We start from the raw sequence: 22304 nt of genomic DNA, 5'->3' as shown, positions 1-22304 counted from the left end.
GATTTTCCTGCTTTTCCATTTTTACGAAAACCACAGAGGCGTCTTGTTCAGCGTGCTGTCAAACCTACACTAGCAAGGAGATCGGGCTGAAACTATAGCTACAAGCTATCCAAGGATGGTACTATAGAATGTCACCTCAAGGTAGGCCTAGTGGCGTCATCTCTTGGTTAGGCCGAAAACTTATCAATCCACCCTCGTATATTATTTAGTGATACACCATATATTCTGTATTGCTCTATATTACAACAAGGATCGAGAAAATGAATGGCAATCTTAATGCAAATACATAATAATATGACAAAATATTGGTAGGTTCGTAAGAGAGGTAAAAGGAGCGCTAATATAACAATTGCAGATAAAAAGTAGAAAAATAAGTCGCTAACTTTTGATTTCTAGAAATTCTTGATGGAAAAGGAGGTAAAGACAGTGGCGGATTATCCATAAGGCAAACTAGGCACATGCCTGGGGCGCAAGGTTAGGAAGGGGCGCGCGCGGAAGTTTTTAAACTAAAAAATAAGAAAGTATCTGCTTCCAAAAATAATTTTGCAAAATATATGACCGCCAGAGGGGCGTCTACGAGGTACTAGCTTAGGGAGTTCTCGACATTTAAGGCGCCTCTGGGTAAAGACATAAAGCAATAAAGGAGAGAGTACCAAAGGGTCAAGCATTTACTAAAAAGAAACTACTTCTTGTAGAGAACAAAGGGCTATGGAAGTCAATAGGGAAAAGGAGAGATAAGACACGAAGGTTAATTAAAGACATACTTATTCTAAGCAAAAACAAGAGCGAAGAGCGGCAGAAGAAGCCCTATATTAGATTACTATAGGCATATACCCGAAGATTAGGCGTATAGGAAGAATTGGAAGTACGTATACTTTGTGTACTTAATCTTTGATATAACAACCCTACGATGATGATGATTAAGTTATTTATCTCACGTTCTCTGCACCTACTTGTTAAAGTAGTTTAATCGAGTTCTGAATAGTAAAATCAGCAACCAAATAAAAATGAATGAAATAAACTAATTTATACATTAAATTCCTAAAATAAAACAGTAATAATATAAGTGTCGAATAAATTTAATAACGTAGTTCATAAAATTGTGTTATTGTACACTAGATAGTTTAATGTGATCAGTACAGTTATTCATCAAGGATCGACTAGCAATGAACTAAGTAACCAATTAGCAGTGTACTATATTATTATTGATTAAATTAGTTGAATTACATATTTTTAACAACCACCCATGCGAATAGATCGATAAATAATAGGTGAAGCATCGTCATTCAATTAATTTAAAATGGCAAACTTATGAAATAGTGATAAAAATATTATTACATAAATACTGACTGGATACTACTACTACTACTACTAGGTAATTATTTTTTTATTGCAGTATATATTTAAATATAATGTCAATGCTGCATCTAATTCATTAGTTTGTAATTATGTATTACATCACTTTTTTAAATAAAATTAACATTTTGAATGCTTTAATTATTATGTTTCAAGTGAATTCCTTCTCTTATTACTATTATTAAATGCTATTTAATGATTGACCCCATGATAGTCAATTACATGGCTTTGAATATTCGTTTAACACCTTTAGTTATTCAGTGAAAGCTTTTTGCTAGATCTCAAATTCCTGTTTTATTCGGAATCACGCTTGTCTCTGCCGGTAGATTTATTTGTGTCATTAATGTCGTTTTGAATTAATTTTTAGCTGTCGATAATGAACTCAAATTCATTACCGTTCTGTTTTCGTCTAAGTAGATAGATAGTGTTGGTGAACGTTATCAATGATGGCAGTTGTACCAGGTCACGTTAAGTCACACCAATTTGGTATTTTCTTTAAATAATTTGTAATTTAATATTTTTCATAATGCACCTTATAAACACCATATTTATAAAATACATAAATTTCAGTTTTTTCATAAAAGCAATTAGAAAGTGATGAAAAGTTCTTTATTGATTGACGTTTCGCCTGTCGATCCACGACTTTATCTATGATATGATATATTTGTTCTTAATCAAGTGATTCTATAAGAAAATTCCAATGTNCTACAGATGGCGTTTACTGCGTCATTTGTAGTATTTTCTAAAACGCACTGTTAAGACAGCAGGTAAAAGGTGGTCTGTGTTCTGTCGGAACTGCCTACGACGCGCTGATGAGATCTAACAAGTTCGAAATCGCGGTCCGCGTCTGGCAGTTTCGACAGAATACAGACCACTTCGAATTATTTTATTCGATTAAGCCCATCATGCCCATCACGTTGAGGTTGGCTACGCCGGGGTTCGTTTTCAGCAAGTACATATCCACACAAGTGGACCTTGTTGGAGTATACGTAATCCTAAAATGTAGCATCGTGCTACAGATGGTGTTTACTGCGCCATTTGTAGTATTTTCTATTACTGTCTTGCTCCAGTGCGTATTAATTCAAGTCGCGCGTTTTCTCAAGGTCGCATCTCTAACTGGACTACTGTAATGATCACTGTAACTGTCTGAACAAGTTTAGTTTGAATCTAAGACTCGCAACATATTAAAATTTTAATAATAATATGCACTGCGAATGGTTGATTAGGCCTTCTCTCTACTCTCTATAAAAAGGCAATCTTGCGAAAATAATTTCATTTATGCCGAATTTTATGGCCGAACAAACGGTTCGTTTCTTCCTTGGAGCGGTTTTAGAGTTGCTTTATTAGGGGAAATAATTTGATATCTACCGCTCCTACCTCGTCAAGTGTTTGCACAAATTCGTTTTCCTGATAATAAATCGATTTATAGGCTTCAGGGTGTTCCGTACAAGAAGTCGTTCATTTTTTTGAGAGGCAAAGAACACAACATCCGGTCCTGTGGAAAAGTAAGAAATCCTTCTCGATCTCAAGTGTAATCGCTATATATTAATTCGACCTTGCACCGTCAAAAACATCAACCTAATCAATCTTAAAGTGAAAATTCATTTAATTTTTATTCATTATAAATTACCTAAAAATAATGAGAAAATATTATTGCTGCTATCACATCCTCGCCGAGAATCGAACCTGGGACCTTTGGCTTTACGCACCAATGGTCTGACCGCTAAGCAACGAGAGACAGAAGCAACAGCAAACAGCTTGGTGGTCAAAGCATTGGTGCGTAAACCCAAAGCTCTCAGGTTCGATTCTCGGCGAGGGTGTGACAGTAGCAACAATTTTACTTCATTAATATGGGGTAATTCTGGTGGATAAAAATATATATTTTTTTACTTTAATATTAATATTAACCACTGCTAAAGGTTTTTATATGATTTAACTAATTAACTGAAATTTATGAGTTATAAATGAATAGAAGACCCGTATGACTTCTGGGTAAGTCTGAGACTTCTTTTAAACATAAATTGTGGTGTTAAAATAATGGCGAAATAAGTTTTACAATATTTTATTATGTCAGCAACATTCACCATTGTTTTGGGGTTTCGAGGTATTCCAGTTCCTTTCTTTTTCTACCACGAACGAACAAAAGAAAGTTATAAACATACGTAAAAGAAACAAAAGGAGCCACTATTCAGGTTTTTAAACCGACTTATTCTTATTATGAATCATAACGGCACTATTGCAACGTTACAATTTCGGGTCTTACTTACATACCTAGTTATGCATTAATATTAAAAATATAATAGTAACAATAGTAATATAATTAAAGAAAGTTAACCACTATCTTTAATGGTTGCAAAGGAGAAATTTGTGTGTCGTGCCTTACTGACCAACTGTCGGTGTTTAGCGTTGTCAGCGTGTAATAATAAAGGCATCGCTATGCTGCGCGTTTTACTGACATACTTTGATCTACCAAACGACCTTATTAGCGATCTGCTTGTTGATTAATGAACTCATGTCGTTGGCAGAACTGCTTCTGCTACAACTTATTATTAACGATGGCGTTAATACGTTTTTTGTTTCTATTTTGAATGTTTTCTAATTTTGTTTTTAACACATACTAGATCTGAAATAATCAATTATCTATATATTGTCATTAACTTTAAAACAACTTTGTACGAAAAGGTATTCTTTGATATTAATACGGGGTATGAAGTAAATAAACCAAAATGACATAAAAAATTGAAAACATCGAAACAAAAGATAAAGATTTGAATAAAAATACTTATAAATCAATAGTCTGAAAACATTACAACAGATGAGTTAAAACATTACGTTAGTCTTTCGAAAACCGAAGGTAAAATTACATTTTTTATGTTAAATCGTTTTCTCAGTTTTGCAATATATTGTGAAAAGAATTAATAAATTATCCCACTTTCAATAATTTCTGTAAGGTGGGATGTGGAAATCCATCATCACCTTATTGTATATTCGTAGAAAATGATTAACAAATTGAACTTGTCGAGAACGATTCTGGCCAACACGACCTGGGATCATTTGTTTTAGTCAAGACACCTTTTCGGTTAATTTCTTTTTTGTTGAAGCAGCGAGTAATTTATTTTACTCGCTCGGTTCTCGTACAGGCGAAGGAGGCGGTAAAAAATGCGCAAAAATCATCGTTAATCAAGACAGTGACCTCAAATTTCAGAAAGTTGTATGAAATGGAACTACTGGTTCTGTTCAAAACGTTGACTTACGTAACAATAACAAATTCAAGGTTACAACTGGACCAAAATACCAGCAAAATGTCAAAAATACGATAAATAAATTGTTCAAAAGTTGGCCAGAAGTAGCACCCGTTTGGGACCCAGATAAAAGCTCGCTTTGGTCACTGCAGTTACTGTTGTTATATTCGAATTTAAAGATTAATAGAGGGTCAAATGTATAGGTACCTCCACGGGGAAAAGTAAATTTTTTTGGCAAAGCAAAAATTACAATTTTCGATTGTAAATGATTAAATTTGCCGCAGAAATAGTAGAATTTATTAGCACTCTTGTAATAATCTCAATTTTGACATGCTTTTCTAAAATACGGATAATGCCTAGTTCCCTCCCATATAGTTGTTTTTAATTAGGGTTAGAATTTTCGGTATGTCGAATTCCCTCCTAATTATACATCAATTGCCTCCCAATACCGGTGGATGATCTTGAGTGCTAATTGCCACCATAGAGTCATAAAGAGTTTTTTAAATAATACAGCCTCACACCACATATTAATCTTAAATACGTAAATATGCTAATCCGATAAGCCTACTTATAATAGTTATGAATATGTTTCTACGGATAATGCCTAGTTCCCTCCCATATACCAGTTTTTAATTAGGGCTAAAATTTTCGGTATGTCGAATTCCCTCCTAATGATACATCAATTGCCTCCCAACGGCGAGCTAGACGCACACGAATTTCCAAACATTGAATTTGTTAAGGTAGTGGGAAACCATTTTAAAATTAAATAAATAAACATTTCATAACTGATATNAATACAGCCTCACATCACATATTAATCATAATATTATTCATATATTATAGATACCACAATAACAATAATAATTTTATCGGACTACCCTTCTATTGGTCAAATACAAGACAAACTAAAACTAATAAAGTTTTTCTAGATGATTGCATCAAAATGCTAGACGCACATGAATTTCGAAACATTGAATTTGTTAAAGTAGTGGGAAATCATTTTAAAATTAAATAACTGAACATTTCATAACTGATATGTGTTTTCTTTCTGAGATTATTTTATCTTTAATTTACTGAAGTACTGAAGTGCACTATAATTATATATTTATTTTCGATAAATAAAATCGGTAAGTAGTCGTTAACTTAATTATCGGAGCTGATATGAATGGGAGGGAACTCGGCTAGTACCCGGGAGGGAACTCGGCTAGTACCCGGGAGGGAATTCGACTATCTGTATTTTAACCAAAACTACCTGTGGGAGGGAATTCGGCATCACCGGTAGTAAATTTATTTCTGGTGGGATTTTATTTTTACAAATTCAGGTCCAAATTGTAATTTGTATTATTTTCGCTTACGAAGCAACGGGTTAGTGGGATAAATTGTAAATATCGCTTTAATATTTAGGTAAATTTTCTTTTTTCATTTTCTCCTTGTCGCCCAAGTCGTATTCATCACACTATTATAAGAGAAGGCGTTTTGTATACAAAAATTTTTACCTGGGTTAATTTACAAAACCAACCAAAATTAAATCATTTCGTCACAGTTTTATATGCCAATCAACGCCATAAACGAAGTCATTATAAATGACGTTCATTTATACTTATACGTATTTATTTAGGATATTTCGCCTATAAAAGCACCTTAAACTTTTCAGCATACACATACATCTACCTAGATTTGCTAATTGGCATAAAAGATTGGATGTGATTTTTGATGAATCTGTTTACATCAAGTGGAATGTATTAAACAGAAATTCCTATATCCAAAATAGCTGCGATGTTACATAATAAATTCACAACATACTACACCATGATCGTTCGATAATTAAGGATGCACTCGGGACATATTTGTAGTTACACGACCAATATTAATGGACTAATTTCCCATACAGAAGTCTCCTAATGTTACCAAGATGTAATTAATGCAGTGATTGGGATGCTCGATCACGTTACGTAATTGCGAACGTGCTTAAAACAGAAGCGAAGGTGGGTTTTGAAAGGAATCGCACTATGATTGTTTACATACATGTGTACCTAACGCAAGTGCCTGCTTCAAACAGAAGTTTCTCTTAAAATAGGAGCAAATATGTATGTCTGAATCTACCTATTATATGTATATGTGTATGTAGATACGCAACGATTAATTTCGATGTTATAGAACAACGTAACATCATCAATTATTGTGTAGACCATTACTTATAAACATTTTACAGTGTTTGCCAGCATTGCATATTAAGAAATATTCTATTCGTTTATGCTTTTCGTACAATTAAGTGTTTAATTATTTTTTCTATTATTGATGTACGTTTGCAATTGGAATTTTCTAAAAAATAAAGATGTCGCCACTTCTCTGTTTTTCCATAAGATTGTCTTAGAAACGAGAGAGCAGTCCCTCTTACCTACACTGTGGTGCAAATCCGAAGGGCGCAAGGCCAACTTCAACCTCCTTACAAGGATTGTAAGAATAGGTGGGTGATAGTTGAGGAGACAAATATAAGATGGACGAAATGAAGATACAAGAGCAATCTGTATAACATTTGTAACACTGCTGCCCCAAAATTTCCTTAAGTGATTCAAGGAAATCACACAAAAGATTTGGACTAGAACAGGTAGATCCGGAATCTAACTTAAGTCACATATGTGTACTCACAAGTGTGTGATGGATTGAGTAGGTTTTTCGGGTTATTGTGTGCGACCAAAGTGCCCATGTCTATCTGTTTCATCCTTACATGTTTAAACAATTCTGGAAAATCATATGGGGGTTGAAATAGATGCTCTTCAGCTAGTGTATTACATAGGTGCATTATCATCATTATAATCATCTTAAGACTGCTTGGACACGCACCTCCACTCTTTCCTATCCTGAACAGTAATCTAATCTAGGTCTACCACTACCCCTCCTAACTTCCGTTTTTGCCTCTAATATGTCTCTGACTAGACCTTCATGCCTGAGAACCCAGAGGACGCCATAATTTAATTATGTGTCACGTTCTTCTCGGGATCATAATGTGGTGGTTTCTCGTTGCCTTCCACGTCGCGGTATTGTTCACGGCTGAAGAGGCCCCTAGTTGGTCCTACAACGGCCTGAGGTAGAGGGGTTTTAGTCGATAGGTCCGAGGACTTCTTCCTCGGGAATCCGACACTACCCAGTCGTACGGACGGCTGGGTGTCTTTTGAAGATTTCCCCTCTTCCACGAAAACAAAAAAAAAAGTATTGTTCATCAGAGTGCCATATCGATCCTCAATTTCTCTGCCACCCTCAGTACTGAAAGAGCTGCTGCCCTCTTTTAGGGACTTGTCTGGGTATTATACGAGCAATTAATTGATTAGTTATACGAAAAGGACTGTTAATTTCATTTTTATTTTCTCTGAACTTTTAAATGATTAGAATACCAAATTTTCACTATAAATAATGCATCTTTTCTTACACATATATGCATATTAAGAAGATGTTAATTTTCAAGAAATAAAACCAATAAAGCACCCATTTGACTCAATATTCCAAACTGGGAAAACTTGAGAAAATGAAATGTCATATAATTATGACGATTGATGTCGGAAAGTTAATATTTGGAGTTTTATCAAAATCCATAATAATTTTGGTTAAAATTTTAGAAACACTACTCTTTTTCCAAATAGATAAAGTTGTGATACATTTTCAGCAATAACCCATGTAAAACCTTTTCCTTCGTAAGAAATGCAGTTCGAACGAATTGGGTAATGAAAGATGTAAATAAATAGTCGTGACGTTAAGAATTGTATCACCTTGTTATGTTTTGTATCTAATGCAACCGCGATTGGTAATGCTTTTATCGTGTTCAAGAACAAATAAAATGGATTTAGTTGTGTGTTAACGTCTTGTCCCTGAATTAACATGCATTATTTGAAGCAATAGCTGTATTGCAACTAAATCAATCGCAGTGTGATATAAAAACGTCGTGATTATAAATGTCTTATTTATGACTTTATTTCTTTTACAAAAGCAGATTAATTTAAACCATGTGGAATGTGAACACACCTCATGACAATCCACCGAATGGCAAAAGAGGAAATACAATTTACCTTTTTTATACAACATTAGCAGTTACGAAGTTTTCAACTTTACTAAAACCCAAAACATTTCAGTACTGGCTGCCGATTTTATCTAGTTGGTATTGTTCATTATAATTACTTTACTTATATAATCTATAAATTGAATCATAAGCTTTCGTATTTAGTAACATTGTACTCTCGAAAATGATGTCTTACTAGGGGGCGTTTTTAAGTTCGCAGAAGGGGGGGTAAGAAGTGGAAATAAAAGTACGAATTTATTTTTCCTTTTATACCCTTATACATTTTCCGATCTTTCAATCAACTTACGTATACGTTCGAAAAAAAAAAAAAATAGTTTTGCCTTTATCTGAATAATACACCGAAACTGCATCGTTCACGTTTTCGTCGCTTGAAAATTTCTTCCTACGAAGATTTTTTTTCATGTTTGGGAAAAGATAATAATCCCTGGGAGCTAGGTCAGGACTATAAGGGGTAAGTTAAAATTTCGAAGTCCACCTTCTACAAGGCAGCCATCGCAACACGGCTCTTGTGAACAGACGCGTCGTCCTGCAGAAGGATGACGCCTTCGGTTAATTTTTCTCTTCTTTTTTCTTTGACTGCTTCTTTTAACCGCTCTAGAATTAAAGCATAGTATTCTCCGGTTATGGAGACACCTCTATCTTTATAATCAATCAACAGGATCTCTTCTGAGTCCCAAAAGACTGTCGCCATGATTTTCGACTGTGACACCTTAAACTTCTTGGGTGGTGGTGTGCCTTTTGTGTACCACTGCATATAGTCCTGTTTCGACTCAGCTTCATAATGATGAACCCAAGTTTCGTTCCTAGTAACAATTCGAGTCAATACTCCATGTTTATCTTCACTACAGAGGTCTAAAAATTCTCGTGCGTTTCACTTCATACGCTGTTGTTATAGAGGAGGAATGAGCATTCTCGGCATCCATCTTGCGCTGACTTTAGTCATACCAAGATGATCATAAAAAATTTTAAAAATGGTTGTATCTGATACTCCTACCATTTCTGCGAGATGTTTCTACTTAAATCGAGCATCTTGCAGTATTAATTTTTCAATTTTTTGAATGATTTCCGGAGTGGTCACCTCGATCGGTCGGTCTGGCTGTGGGTCGTCTTCAACTGAGTCCTTGCCTTAGCATATCCTTTGTATGCCACTTGTAAATCATGGTTTTCCCTGGGCAAGAGTCTCTGTAAACGGATGGCATATCTTGCAGTAGGGTTTGAACTGATTTTCCTTGCTTGGTAAAGAACTTCATAATAGCGCGGTACTCGATTTTCTCCATATTTCACAATTTGTTCCCTAATGACTTCTTTAGTCGACGATAACCAAAAGACTACTGACCTAATTACGATAAAACTTTGTATTATTACTAATAATGAGTTGCTTAATTCGTAATGACTCAAGTAAGTACCCTTACTAATGACCTACCTACCCATTCCGCGAACTTAAAAACGCACCCTCGTATATCCAGAATGCTGCCTAGTTGACGAAATAATTTGGTGATACTAACCCACTTATGTTTTCTTGATTTTTGAATTTATAATAAAAGAAAATTTACTATTTACTTGTTTTGGATGCCTCATTATGCATCAGTATTCAATAGAATAATGAATAGAAAAAAGAATATTCTTATTTGAATCACTTCATAGTACCGAAAAATATAATTCGAGAAACAACAAATTTATATACGCCTACATAAATAGGTATAACAACTCCTCAATCATCCACTTCAAGGAAAATATACTCTAATTTTTATTCAAATTTGAGCATCATTACAGTGATTGTGAGGCCCATTAATAAATCGGATTGTGAATCACGTTGGCTTTTCCAAAATAATAGGTAGTACAAAGATTTCAAATAACACATACAAAAACGATGTACAGAATGAATATTTCATTAAGTATATTTATTGTCAGATAATGAACAAAAGCGTATTTGTGATTTAAATAAGTATTATGGTCTACAAATCCTAACGGAATTTGTCATTCAGTATAATTACATGCGCGTGCAAAAGTGTATTTACATTCAACAAAACAATACATTGGTGAAATAATAAAAAATTATACTGTAACGAGTCAAAACGTACAATTGAAATTAGAATAGGTTGTAGGTAGCACTTTCATATAAACGGGCTATTGATTGTACATAGATGTGGTTGGAAATGTTTTGTTGACTTCTCAGCATCACAGAATTACAGGAAATGTAGATAGTATGGAAATCCATTAAAATTCACCAATTTTTAAAAGCCTAATCACTTTAATATACAAAACAAACTTGAAAAACTACAACAGCTATTTCACATTATTGCTAATTTTTCTTTTTAATGATAAACCTCTCTGGTACATTGGTACACGAAAGTTCTCACAAGTCACAAGCACAAAAATGGGAATTATAACACCTAATTAAAATTTCTTGCACACTACACATACTGTGGTGTACTGTAACATAACGGATAGGGATTTACGTTTCCTCTTTAGAAGAATTATGCTTTCATGCAGCGTGTTTTCAACTTCTTTGTTTCTAATTTTCTCTCCAATTATTGTCACATTCATGGCTTCAAACATTTCGAAACTGTGCATTTATAAATACAAATGATGGACAAAATTGCAGAAATAATAATTCAACAAATTTAAATATGAAGAAGTTCTTAAAATACCTTTTTTAAATTAGTTATTGGTAAGATAGACCCCCAACATTAGAGTTTAGTCTTATTATACTATTGTCAAGCGCACGATTAAGGTCGAGTGGAATACTAAACAAGCGAGACCTCGTCTGCAATACTTAACCAGGATGAAGATAGTAATTGAGAAAAAAAAGTTTTTTTCCAAAACAATATGATTCATTTCAAGTAGCAACAAAATACAGTGTAAACTCTATATAACGACACTTAAGGGACTGAACATTTTTCGGCGTTATAAAGAGTGGTCGTTAAATAGAGAGAAATAAAAGATATTATTTTACTATTCTATAATAATATGCATTTACTAATATAGTACACATTTTGCACACGAACATTATTATTCATACATTGCGTATAGCCTGTTATCTTCGTCTGATGTTTTTTGCTGCTCCAATATTTTAATTGTATTTTGTTACGTATCTTACTCATATCTTGAGATACTGCTGGATCAATTTGATTATATAAAAAGTATTTTTTTTTAATAGTTTCGCTGCATCAAGTGCTTGTTTGATGCTTGGTGGAGGGACAGGATCGTCTTCTTCAACAACGTACACAGCTGCAGTTCTTATCTATTTCGGCAACTTAGAAAGTACTGCTTAATGATTTATAATGCCGCATTGTTGTCATTAAATAGAGTGAGCGTGACGCTATATAGAGTGTAATATTGTACGTATAGAAAACAATGTAAACCAACCAAAGTCAAGCAATTTCGACGTTTTAAGGAGTTTGTCGTTAAATCGAGTGACGTTATAAAGAGTTTACACTGTACTTTATATTAAGCATCATATCGACTCTCATATTACCAATTTCTAAAAATTTAATAGAGTAACCATTTTATCTTTATAGTCGTGAAGAAGTATTTTTGCAAACAATCTCTCATTAAATGATACCAAATTAGTGAAAACAATACTCTCTTTGATGTACAGTTAATAATTAATTCAATTTAAACAATGGGGCACCAACGTTCAAAAAATGTTAAAGGTGTGTTGACTTTGGCAGCTTATTGTCGACATTCCCTAATGGATTTCTTTCCAGTTCTTTATGTTATCTATTAGTTCGGTGCTACTTATCTTGACGTTTTTTTCTTAATTGTTTTTATTATTAATTGTGACCATCATTGGGCTTCATCGTCTCTTCTTTGGCATCTCATTGTTTAGATTCAATTGTTGATATTACATTTGATCCGAGAAATTATTGGAAACTATTAAAAAATTCATTCTATCACTCTTGGTATTCGTAACAGTTAGTGACACGCTAAGTGGAAGGAATTGTTGAAACCCTTTCCTTTCTTTGCGTTTCATTTTATGCTAGGTACTTTCGAAAAATTATCACATCTGTGTGGCATATGCATAATTATATGTCCATATAGTTAACTGAAAAGTCCATCGAGCGGATACGAGTTTACGGTCTAAATAACCAACTTCCTGAACTACCAAACCTAATACCCGTGAGGTAATACATCTGCGGCTTACAATAAACTTGTTACGCATCTCTCATGCAAGGAAAAAACACCGTTTTTCTTTTCTGTGTTCTGCAGATAGATATAACACTGCATGTACCCGACTGCATCTTATTTTTATTGCCAATTAAAGATAACGTTATTACGCCTTTGTTGTGCAATACATTAGTAGACTAATGACTTATTACAAGAAAAGCACGCTATCCATGATTATACTGTAGGGTGGTCGTTAAAAATTAAATTCTTTCGGATGCCCAAAAAAATCCTTCCTTTTGACGAAAAACTACGGGAAAAATTTTGCTTTTAACAAAAGAACACGTGCCGACGGTCAATTGAAGTTCATTTTTCAATAAAATTATAGTTTTTTGAAAAATTGAACACAGTATTTAATTTGGATAAAAAATCATGAAAACAGGCTTATAGGAAATCGAGATAATCTCATTGGTAAACTTATAAACTTTATTAAGTCAGTTATTTTAGCACTAACAACTTTATTTTTCCTGAAATATGAACAATTTTGTAAATTTTATATACAATTATTTATTTATAGAGATTTATTTAATGACTACCAAGTTATATGCAATATTATTTATTTATTTTCAAAACGAAAAACTATAATTTTATCGAAAAATGAACTTGAATTGGCCGTCGGCACGTGTTTTTTTTGTTAAAAATCAAAAAACAAAATTTTTCCCGTAGTTTTTCGTCAAAAGGAAGGATTTTTTTGAGCGTCCGAAAGAATTTAATTTTTAACGACCACCCTATTATACTGTTATTAAACTGCAAAGAAAACCTAACCAATAAACGGCAAAATGCGTAAAAAGTCTCGATTTTGGTATTAAGCATATCATCTTGGTTTTTGATATTTATATTACGGTAAATGTGATGAATTCTTGAAAAGGGCGTTACTTAAACAAAACTCATTTCGTTCGTGTTGTCTTTACCTACTGTAACCTTATGATTCTTAATTTAATGCTATTACTTGACCGTTTAGGAGGTAAACGTAGACATGTAATTTTATGTCGGGTCTGGATACTTTTGAAAATTTTTAGTAAAATCCAAAAAAAAAAACATCTACTCTATCAATTTTTATTTCAATTTGTCTAAAAGCATATAAATAATTGAGAATTCACATAAGTTACTTGTAAAATAATAAAAAAAAAATGATAAGGTTGACGCTCAAAGCTCAAAGGTATTTTGTTATCTATATAAAAATAATTTTTAAATAATCTATTTACATAGTTTATTTTTGACTTTCGACGGTCCGGACCTGGACCACGGTGCGCCAGTTACCTACTGCTGATCTAAGATTCTAAGATAAAACGAACGAAACATTTTTCAGTATGAATTCAATAAATTTCCTAAATTTACTGGTGATTATATATAACAACCGGCAATTATGCATGATAATCACATTTAACGTAACATCTATATCATCTTACAATCCTGTCACTGATTTACTTGCAAGACATTGGGAATTTATTTATATCGTCACGAAAAGATATGAAAACGGTTTGTAATGTTTTTGAAAATTATAAGCTTTGTATTTCTTTTGATATTAACCAATTAGTGTAAAGGGGTGGCATTTCAAATATGCGGCGCGGATTTTAGGTTTTCAATTTTACTTCAGCAGTTAGGGTTTTTTGCAGGAATTTTCCTAAATTTTGCATTCCTACAGGTATACAGTTTCTAAAGCCTTCTTTAATTAATAATTGGGTAAGTACATTGAAAAAAGTACTTATTAGTTTTTTGTATCTTCACAAACCGAAAGTATTACTATTCTACTTTTTTATAGGAAAGAGTTAATTATTTATTTAATTTCAGTTACTTACTTGTTTATGACAATCAAATCAGTAAAATAATGAGCGATTATTTATTAACAATGGACATAGATATAATTTAGTTTTGTGAGGTCCATTATTTCAAATCTGTCGTCCTTAAAACTCATACGAATACTTAGCATTCGTTTGGTGTGACCTACTGAAACATATATTCCTAAATATAAAAAAACTTTCTTTTTTTTACATCAGCATTATCTCTTTTCCGCAAAAAGTACATTTTTTGGCGACCAACCATTCGTCATGTATATTTTTTTAAAAGTTGTTAAACTTTGTCTGGGAATTCCGGAGTGAACACATAAAGAGGTTAAGTAGATTAGGTGACCTCACACATTAATTTCTTCTGTACGTGATACATGAAACGAAACAATGTCATTGCTGTTTTAAAGTACTCACCATAATACCTGTAATGTATCATGGCCTCTTAATAAGCTCATTAGTCTAAGGTCACTTCGATGCAGATCGGTTAAAAATTTCTCGACCGACTGAGTGAGTGAAAGGTGTAAATCAGTGCTTTTGTGTATAATATGCCTACGAGTACAATATCTGTAATACGTTCTCAATTACAATCAGATTTCAAAAACTTTCACGAATACGGTAGCTATCTCGCTTAATAGTAAATAGTGGGTAGATACGAATAATAGATAAATGTTACCTACAAGATTGAATTAGGTAAAAGTGTATGCTTTTTTTATACCATCACGCATACGTAATTCGCAAAAAATATTACCTACATGTAATAAATCGATATATTCATAGAGCGGTTGAATTGATTGGAATATCGTAGATGAATGGATAGATAAAACTCAATTTCAATTTATTTTTTGTTATTAATAGCTAGATTAATTTTGGCTTTTTACTGTCTGAAATATGCATAGACAATTCTAGCAACTGAAAATACAAATACTTTTGCTTAAAAACAATACGCATATTATTTGTAGAATTCAACAATCACAAACATATGTATGTAGAGAAAATATAGCTTCTTTAAACAGTTGTGCAGTTCTCTTATTGCAGGCTATTAACTCGTACTGTAAAAAGTAAAGACCTTCTTTACAAGTAAAAGCAAAGCGATTGATATGCTGTTTTAAATTATCGCGTTAGAGACAGCATTGAAAAGCTACTTATTATAATAATGAATCACTAATGTGTCACCTGACAGAGGCATTTAATTCCAGTGTATAAAGGCAAGTCAAGGTTTGTATTCTTCCGGTATGTTATTGTTTTAACATGTTTCCAACAAATGTAGAAAAACTTGATGAAGTGAAATAAGTACAAATTACTTTATCATTGTTTTGACAAAAAAAGCAATATGTGCTAGGTAATACAATTTGCAGGAAATGTGTTTTTAAATCACATACATTTTTTAATACATGGTTAACTATAAGAAAAAGTAGGGAAAGGGCGAATATAAAGATAGGAGACGAAGATTTTAGGTATCTAGGAATTCAGATAAGTCAGGACGGAAGGAGTAGTAGAGATTTAAAGCAGAGGATATTGAAGGGTCGAATCGCCTTCAATAAAAAGAAGTGACTTCTATGCTCGCAAACGATTAATTTAGAAATTCGAAAAATATTGTTAAAGGTATATATTTGGAGCGCTGTGCGGGTGCAAAACATGGACGGTGAGCGCTGTAAAAATAAAAAGGTTAGAGGCGATCGAAATGAGATGTTATTGGTGAATGATGAGGATACCGTGGATAGAGAAGGTTGGAAATGAAGAGGTAATAGAAATAATAGGAGAACAAAGGACTCTATGGAAGTCAATAAAAAATAGGCGCGATAGGTTGGTAGGACATCTTCTCAGGTATGAAGCTCTAGTCAGAAACATATTAGAGGCAGAGACAGGAGTTAAGAGGAGTAGAGGTAGACCTAAATTAGATTACTGTTCGCAAATAGTTAAGGATGTGGATTGTTCTGGTTTTAGGGTGCGTCCAACCAGTCTTAGGTCTGACGACCTTATGATGATGATGAACAATTTTCATTTTTAAATTGTTAAATACGCTGCATTTTGAATTTAAGTTAAACCTGGCAATACACAACAACTCTTCGTCCTTGTTTTACTTCTATCAAATGTAAAATGAAACGAAAGCTATTAGCTGCATAAATTTAATAGTCCAAGAAGGGTTAAACAAATCAGGGTTGAGTTTATAACGTTTGAATTTCGTACATCATTTGAGTACGTAATTTATCTTTCAATAATTTTAGCTTCCAATTATTATTAAGTTGTTATATAAATAAATAATTCTCTTACCTCTTAAAGACAGTACGGTTCTTAGGCAGAAAAAAAGAACACCACACAGAAAGTGGTTCACAAATCGCATTCTGTTTCCTGAAAAGAAAAATACAATAGTAGTTGCTATAAGAAAATTTGAGTCAATAATTCGATGGGAAACAAAAAACTCATTACATCCATCCAAAATAAAATGTTTTTATGATTTCACAAGTAATTTACTACAAATGAAAAACATTATTTATTATACACGTCATTGTCTCGAATATATTTCCCTTACGTGTGCACTTATTATATCTCAGCTTCTACATAACTGCTTTGAATAGAACGAAGTGTAAATGAAAATTCATACAGGGTCTTTCCTAAATCTGCAGTAAAAATTCAAGGGGTGATTTCATATGTATCTATGAATAATAGTTCCTACAAACATTTAACAAAAAGTGCTTCTTAAGGGAGTCATACACCTTCAAATGGGTTATCCTGAACACGATTTTTCCTCTATTTCTTCGAAACCGTTCGTACTGGAACATTAAAATTTGATACTGATAAACTTTTGAAAATTTCTTTAGAAATTACCAATCTTTGGACATGTTGGCCTTCATAGCAACACCATCTATCCAAATTTGCAAAGGTTGTACAATTTTTTTAAGTAATTCATTAATTTACTGAATATTAAGACAGAAATATGTTTGAAGGTATTTTAGATAGATTCTGATTGTGTTTTTTTATCTTTTAATTAGACTGTGGTCAAAAGTGTTTGCGCCAATGTAGTGTAAGTATATAAAAATAAAATAGTTTATTTCAAGGTCAAGCGTTTATACTTAGGATTAGTTAATACTGTAAGTACACTTTTCCTCAATTAAACGTTGACTTGTCAACACAACATGCGTAGTTCGTATTTTGCATCGCAATTTTAGAATCATCGTCTATTAGTATTATGACGTCTGCGAAGAACATGTGGCGTCTTTTTACAAAGAAATAAGATGGGAAACAAAACATGTGAGACGTTTCACACGTTTTTATGACATGCATCTTCATGTGCCGTTATCGTTAGAATAATTGTTCTGTTTCAAATATTTACACGAACACTTGCAGCAGTCATTAAAAAAATATTTAGTAGAAGTAATTGCAGTTATTATGGTACACGTTATATTCATTTTCGACACATTCGTAGAAATTGGCATTTACCGTACCGTTAGGTAGTCTGAAACTAGCTGAAATTCCATGGAAACTCTGGGTAATAACCTTCCGGTACGTTAAACCGTTGCGAATTTACGAAATTATGGTCTCTTTTATTTGAACCACAAGAGTTTTCACAATACAGGCAAATTAAGTAATAGTAAAATTGAAAATAAAACAGTACTCATAGGGTAAATGTATCACTGAATTAATTAACAAAACACATCAAACTATCGTAGGGTAAAGTTGAACATTATTGTCTTCCGAGCTCCCTAAATGATGACATCTTCCTCAGTTTCAAAATAAAATGCTGTAATCAGATCATCATCATAAGGTCGTCAGTCCTAAGACTGGTTGGACACGCACCTCCACTGTTTCCTATCCTGAGCTAATTTTCGCATTTCCCGAAAACCAGAACAACCCACATCCTTAACTATTTGCGAACAGTAATCTAATCTAGGTCTACCTCTAGGCCTCCTAACTGCCTCTAATATATCTCTGACTAGACCTTCATGCCTGAGAAGGATTTCTACTAATCTATCTCGAATTATTTCTTATTGACTTCCATAGGGTCCTTTGTTCTCTTACTCTTTCTAATACCCCTTCATTTCTAACCTCCTCTATCCACGGTATCCTTATCATTTGCCCGTAACAGCACAATTTTGAACGCTTCTAACCTTTATTTTTGTGCCGCGCCCACTGTCCATGTTTTGCACCCGTACAGTGCCGTGCTCCAAACATACACCTTTAACAACTTTTTTCGAATTTCTAAATAAACCGTTCTTTTTATTGATGGCGACTGCATCCTGTGCTATCCTCTGCTTTATATCCCTACTACTCCTTCCGTCCTGACTTATCTGACTTCCTATAGATACCTAAAACCTGTCACTTCTTCTAATTTTTCGTCCCCTATCTTTATATTCGCTCATATCCTAGGGTTGCTCTAATTAAATTTGATTTTTTTTTGTAAAGGTACATATTATTTATTTGCTAAAGCAAACTAAATTGTTGTATAGATAAAGCAATAAATATCGTACTGACTTTCACAGTCATGTTTAAAGTATTTCAGAGTTAAAACAATAAATAATTATAACATCGCGTGGTGACACTACTCATAAAACTAGAAATGTTTCTGGCGTAAGTACGAATAGAAATAAATTAAATTAAAATACTACTGTTACTTTTTGCCCGCTTTCTTCTCTATTTCATTCAGAACTTACTGGCGTGTAAAATTCTAATTTACACAGATTATTTATACCATGCATATGGATATGTGAAAATTCACTTTCGCTGGTTAAAGTGGTTTTGTGAACAAGAATATTTTTCATAGCCTTTGTAAGCAGTTGCTGAACCTGAACTTTTAATTTCGTGCCATAAAGCCATTATTTATGTACAAATACGTTACCAGAAACATCATTTCCTTCACAACGGATGAGATATTTAAAGGCGCGTTTACACTAAGCGAATGAGAATCCAACAAACAAAACGTTTGACGCGAGTTCGACGACAAGCAATCAAGCAAACCTTCAGAACTTTGCTTTCACTTTTAGGTGAATGTTAAAAGCAAAAAAGCTGTAGTAGAACCAAGGGAGAATAACAACCCGGCGTTCATTAAAATTCAGTGTAAGGCTGAAGGGTAAGCAGAAGGCACTCTTCAGCTATTTTTTATTAGAAATCGTGATTGGGAAAAGAAGTTGGACGAAATGAAGACAAAAGAGAAGTGAAAGATTTACTGTGGAGTATCACTGAACTAATAATTGCTGAAGTGATCTAAGAAATCCACAGTAAAATTTGGGGTCAAAGCAAACGGATCTGGAATCGAACCGATATCCTGTTTTATTCAATGAACATTATGAAAAACGTATAAATTTAAATGATGACACTTGAGGTTTAGCGTTTTTTAAGAAGAAGCAAAGTAATATTAAAATGGTCAACGCTCGCTCAGTCTAAATGCGCCTTTAAACTTTCAAAATCTCAAAAGAGCAGTTGATGGATCCTAAAGTAACTATAGTATAATATCGTGATGCCATTAAAGTGAAATTAATTTGGTTCTTACGAAATATTCTTTTAAAAGCACCTACTAAGTGTTAGGTACCATTTTCTCACCCAGAATCTTAAACCTTTGTATAGCTTCAAGGAAAACTAACAGCATGATTGCTATGATTATAAGATTGTTATAGTATACGCTTTTATAGCTTTACGATACCTTAAAAACATGATGGGATACTAAAAAATGAAACGGACTACGCAATAAAAAGCTTAGGTAACAGTTTTCTAATGGATTGATGGGTATTTACCAAAGATGAGTTTCTAAGCCCACGAAAAAGTTCACGAAAATTTAACTTTTATTTATGATTATATAATGGATATAAAAGATATTCTCTAACGTACCTACATTATATAGGTACCATGGGTATATCAGAAGACATTTGGGTGTAATGGAGTTACATCGGAGGCGTACGTATACGTAGTAAAGAGGCTGATATTTAAATCAAGACAGAATTGTAAATTTTAATGTCTAAGAACATACACCTAGGGATAAGATTATATTCAAAATTGGGCAGTGTCATATTAACATGTAGGGGCGGCCAATATCTACTCACTTTAATGTAATGAACCTTAAATTAAAATTTTATAAAGCCCTAGACATTAATTGTAATGAATCATAGCTAAAAACTCCCCTTCCAATCATCTTCCAAACAAAAAAGAAACTAACAATAAGTCAAAATCGGTTAGTTCGTTTAGGAGCTATAAATTATTTAGTTTAATTTGCCGGTTTTGTCAAAAAAAGTCAAAATTGTAAATATTTTATTTTATTGGTATTACTGACACAGTAAATCGACTAGACTTTATACCTACCAGGAAAATGAAAAGGATACTTTAATCTTTCGTGGCTAATCGAGTGTCTCCATTTCCAAGGATTTCTCCAATTGAATCTAAACATTAACAAAAAAGGTGTCGAAAATACATATTCGCATATCTCATATCAATATCGCATTACGAATATTCCTGAGTATACATGCGTACAGCATAGAAATCATCTTTAGTACTTCGTAATATAAAAAACTATCTACCTACAGTCCAAACGCGACTAAATCCGTTAGCTATGCTTTCAATATTAGAAAGCAGTCTTACGGGACATACAGTTTTTTGCATAGCAGTCCTGATGAACTGTTCATGAATAAATTGAGACCAAATAAATACCCTTTGAGCAATTGTGTTATTATTTTTTAAAACAAATACTTTATATGGCAAGCTTATGAAGAAATAATGGTGATTAGGGCAGTAACTATTCTAAAAATGAAAACCGTAAAATAATTCACAGTGGGGACTACAGAATGATTTCGCAAAAGTTTGTTTTCTTTTAGTTTGTATATTTTGAAATTATTTTAAATAATATTGAAATTTCATTTCCTGTTTTTCGCTACCCATTCAACATTGACCATCTTTTGAGCTGTGATAGCAATGATTCATTTACTTAAAAAAGTTTAATGACTTTTTTTGCGATTATGTACATACAATCAAAAGAAATAGTAAGACAGCTAACAATGACAAGTTCTTTTTTTATTCAAATAGCAACGTTTTAAGAAATTCAACTTTTACTTTTTGCCTGAATATCTCTTGCTATAAAGTGTAGTCTCACTTTGTTACCCACACTCGTCGGGGATAAAAGAGCCCGCGTTTTAATTACAAATGGCATGTGAAACAAGTGGAACAGTACACTGCAATCATCTGAAAAGCTTTAAAGAAATAGAAACACCATTAGTTAAGAAACTCTTTCAAATTTGTTGGTTAATTAATGATTTTAGACTTTACGACGGTCAATATTCAAAGAAAAAAATGAAAAGACACACATACACATACCAGACACACCACACAAACCACACACACCACACACACTACACACGCCACACATACCACACACATCACACACATCACACACACCACACACACCACACATGCTACACAGGCCACACACGCCACACACGCCACACACACACACGCGCGCGCGCACACACACACACACACACACACACACACCACCACCACCCACACCACACACACCACACACCACACACACTACACACACACCACACACGCTACACACACGCTACACACACCACACACCCCACACACACTACACACACCACACACACCACACACACCACACACACCACACACACCACACACACCACACACACCACACACACCACACACACCACACACACCACACACACCACACACACCACA

At 33.4% G+C, this 22304-nt stretch overlaps 1 protein-coding gene across 4 annotated transcripts in view; it reads right to left on the bottom strand.

The window, feature by feature from the left end:
• LOC108735121 (balbiani ring protein 3) overlaps positions 1-22304 on the bottom strand; it is a 226416-nt gene that overhangs the window by 32003 nt on the left and 172109 nt on the right. For 3 of the 4 annotated variants that reach the window (XM_018466952.2, XM_018466954.2, XM_018466955.2), the window contains one exon: positions 16896-16973. In XM_018466952.2, the coding sequence (XP_018322454.1) occupies positions 16896-16973 (78 nt within the window). Of the gene's footprint in view, positions 1-16895; positions 16974-20912; positions 20990-22304 lie in introns of all 4 variants that reach the window. The other variant, XM_018466956.2, reaches the window with a different exon arrangement.

Source organism: Agrilus planipennis, unplaced genomic scaffold, assembly GCF_000699045.2.
Source record: "Agrilus planipennis isolate EAB-ADULT unplaced genomic scaffold, Apla_2.0 scaffold34, whole genome shotgun sequence".
NCBI classification, from domain to species: domain Eukaryota; kingdom Metazoa; phylum Arthropoda; class Insecta; order Coleoptera; family Buprestidae; genus Agrilus; species Agrilus planipennis.
The sequence above is the reverse complement of the archived record's forward strand: the minus strand, read 5'-3'. Positions and strand labels throughout refer to the sequence as shown.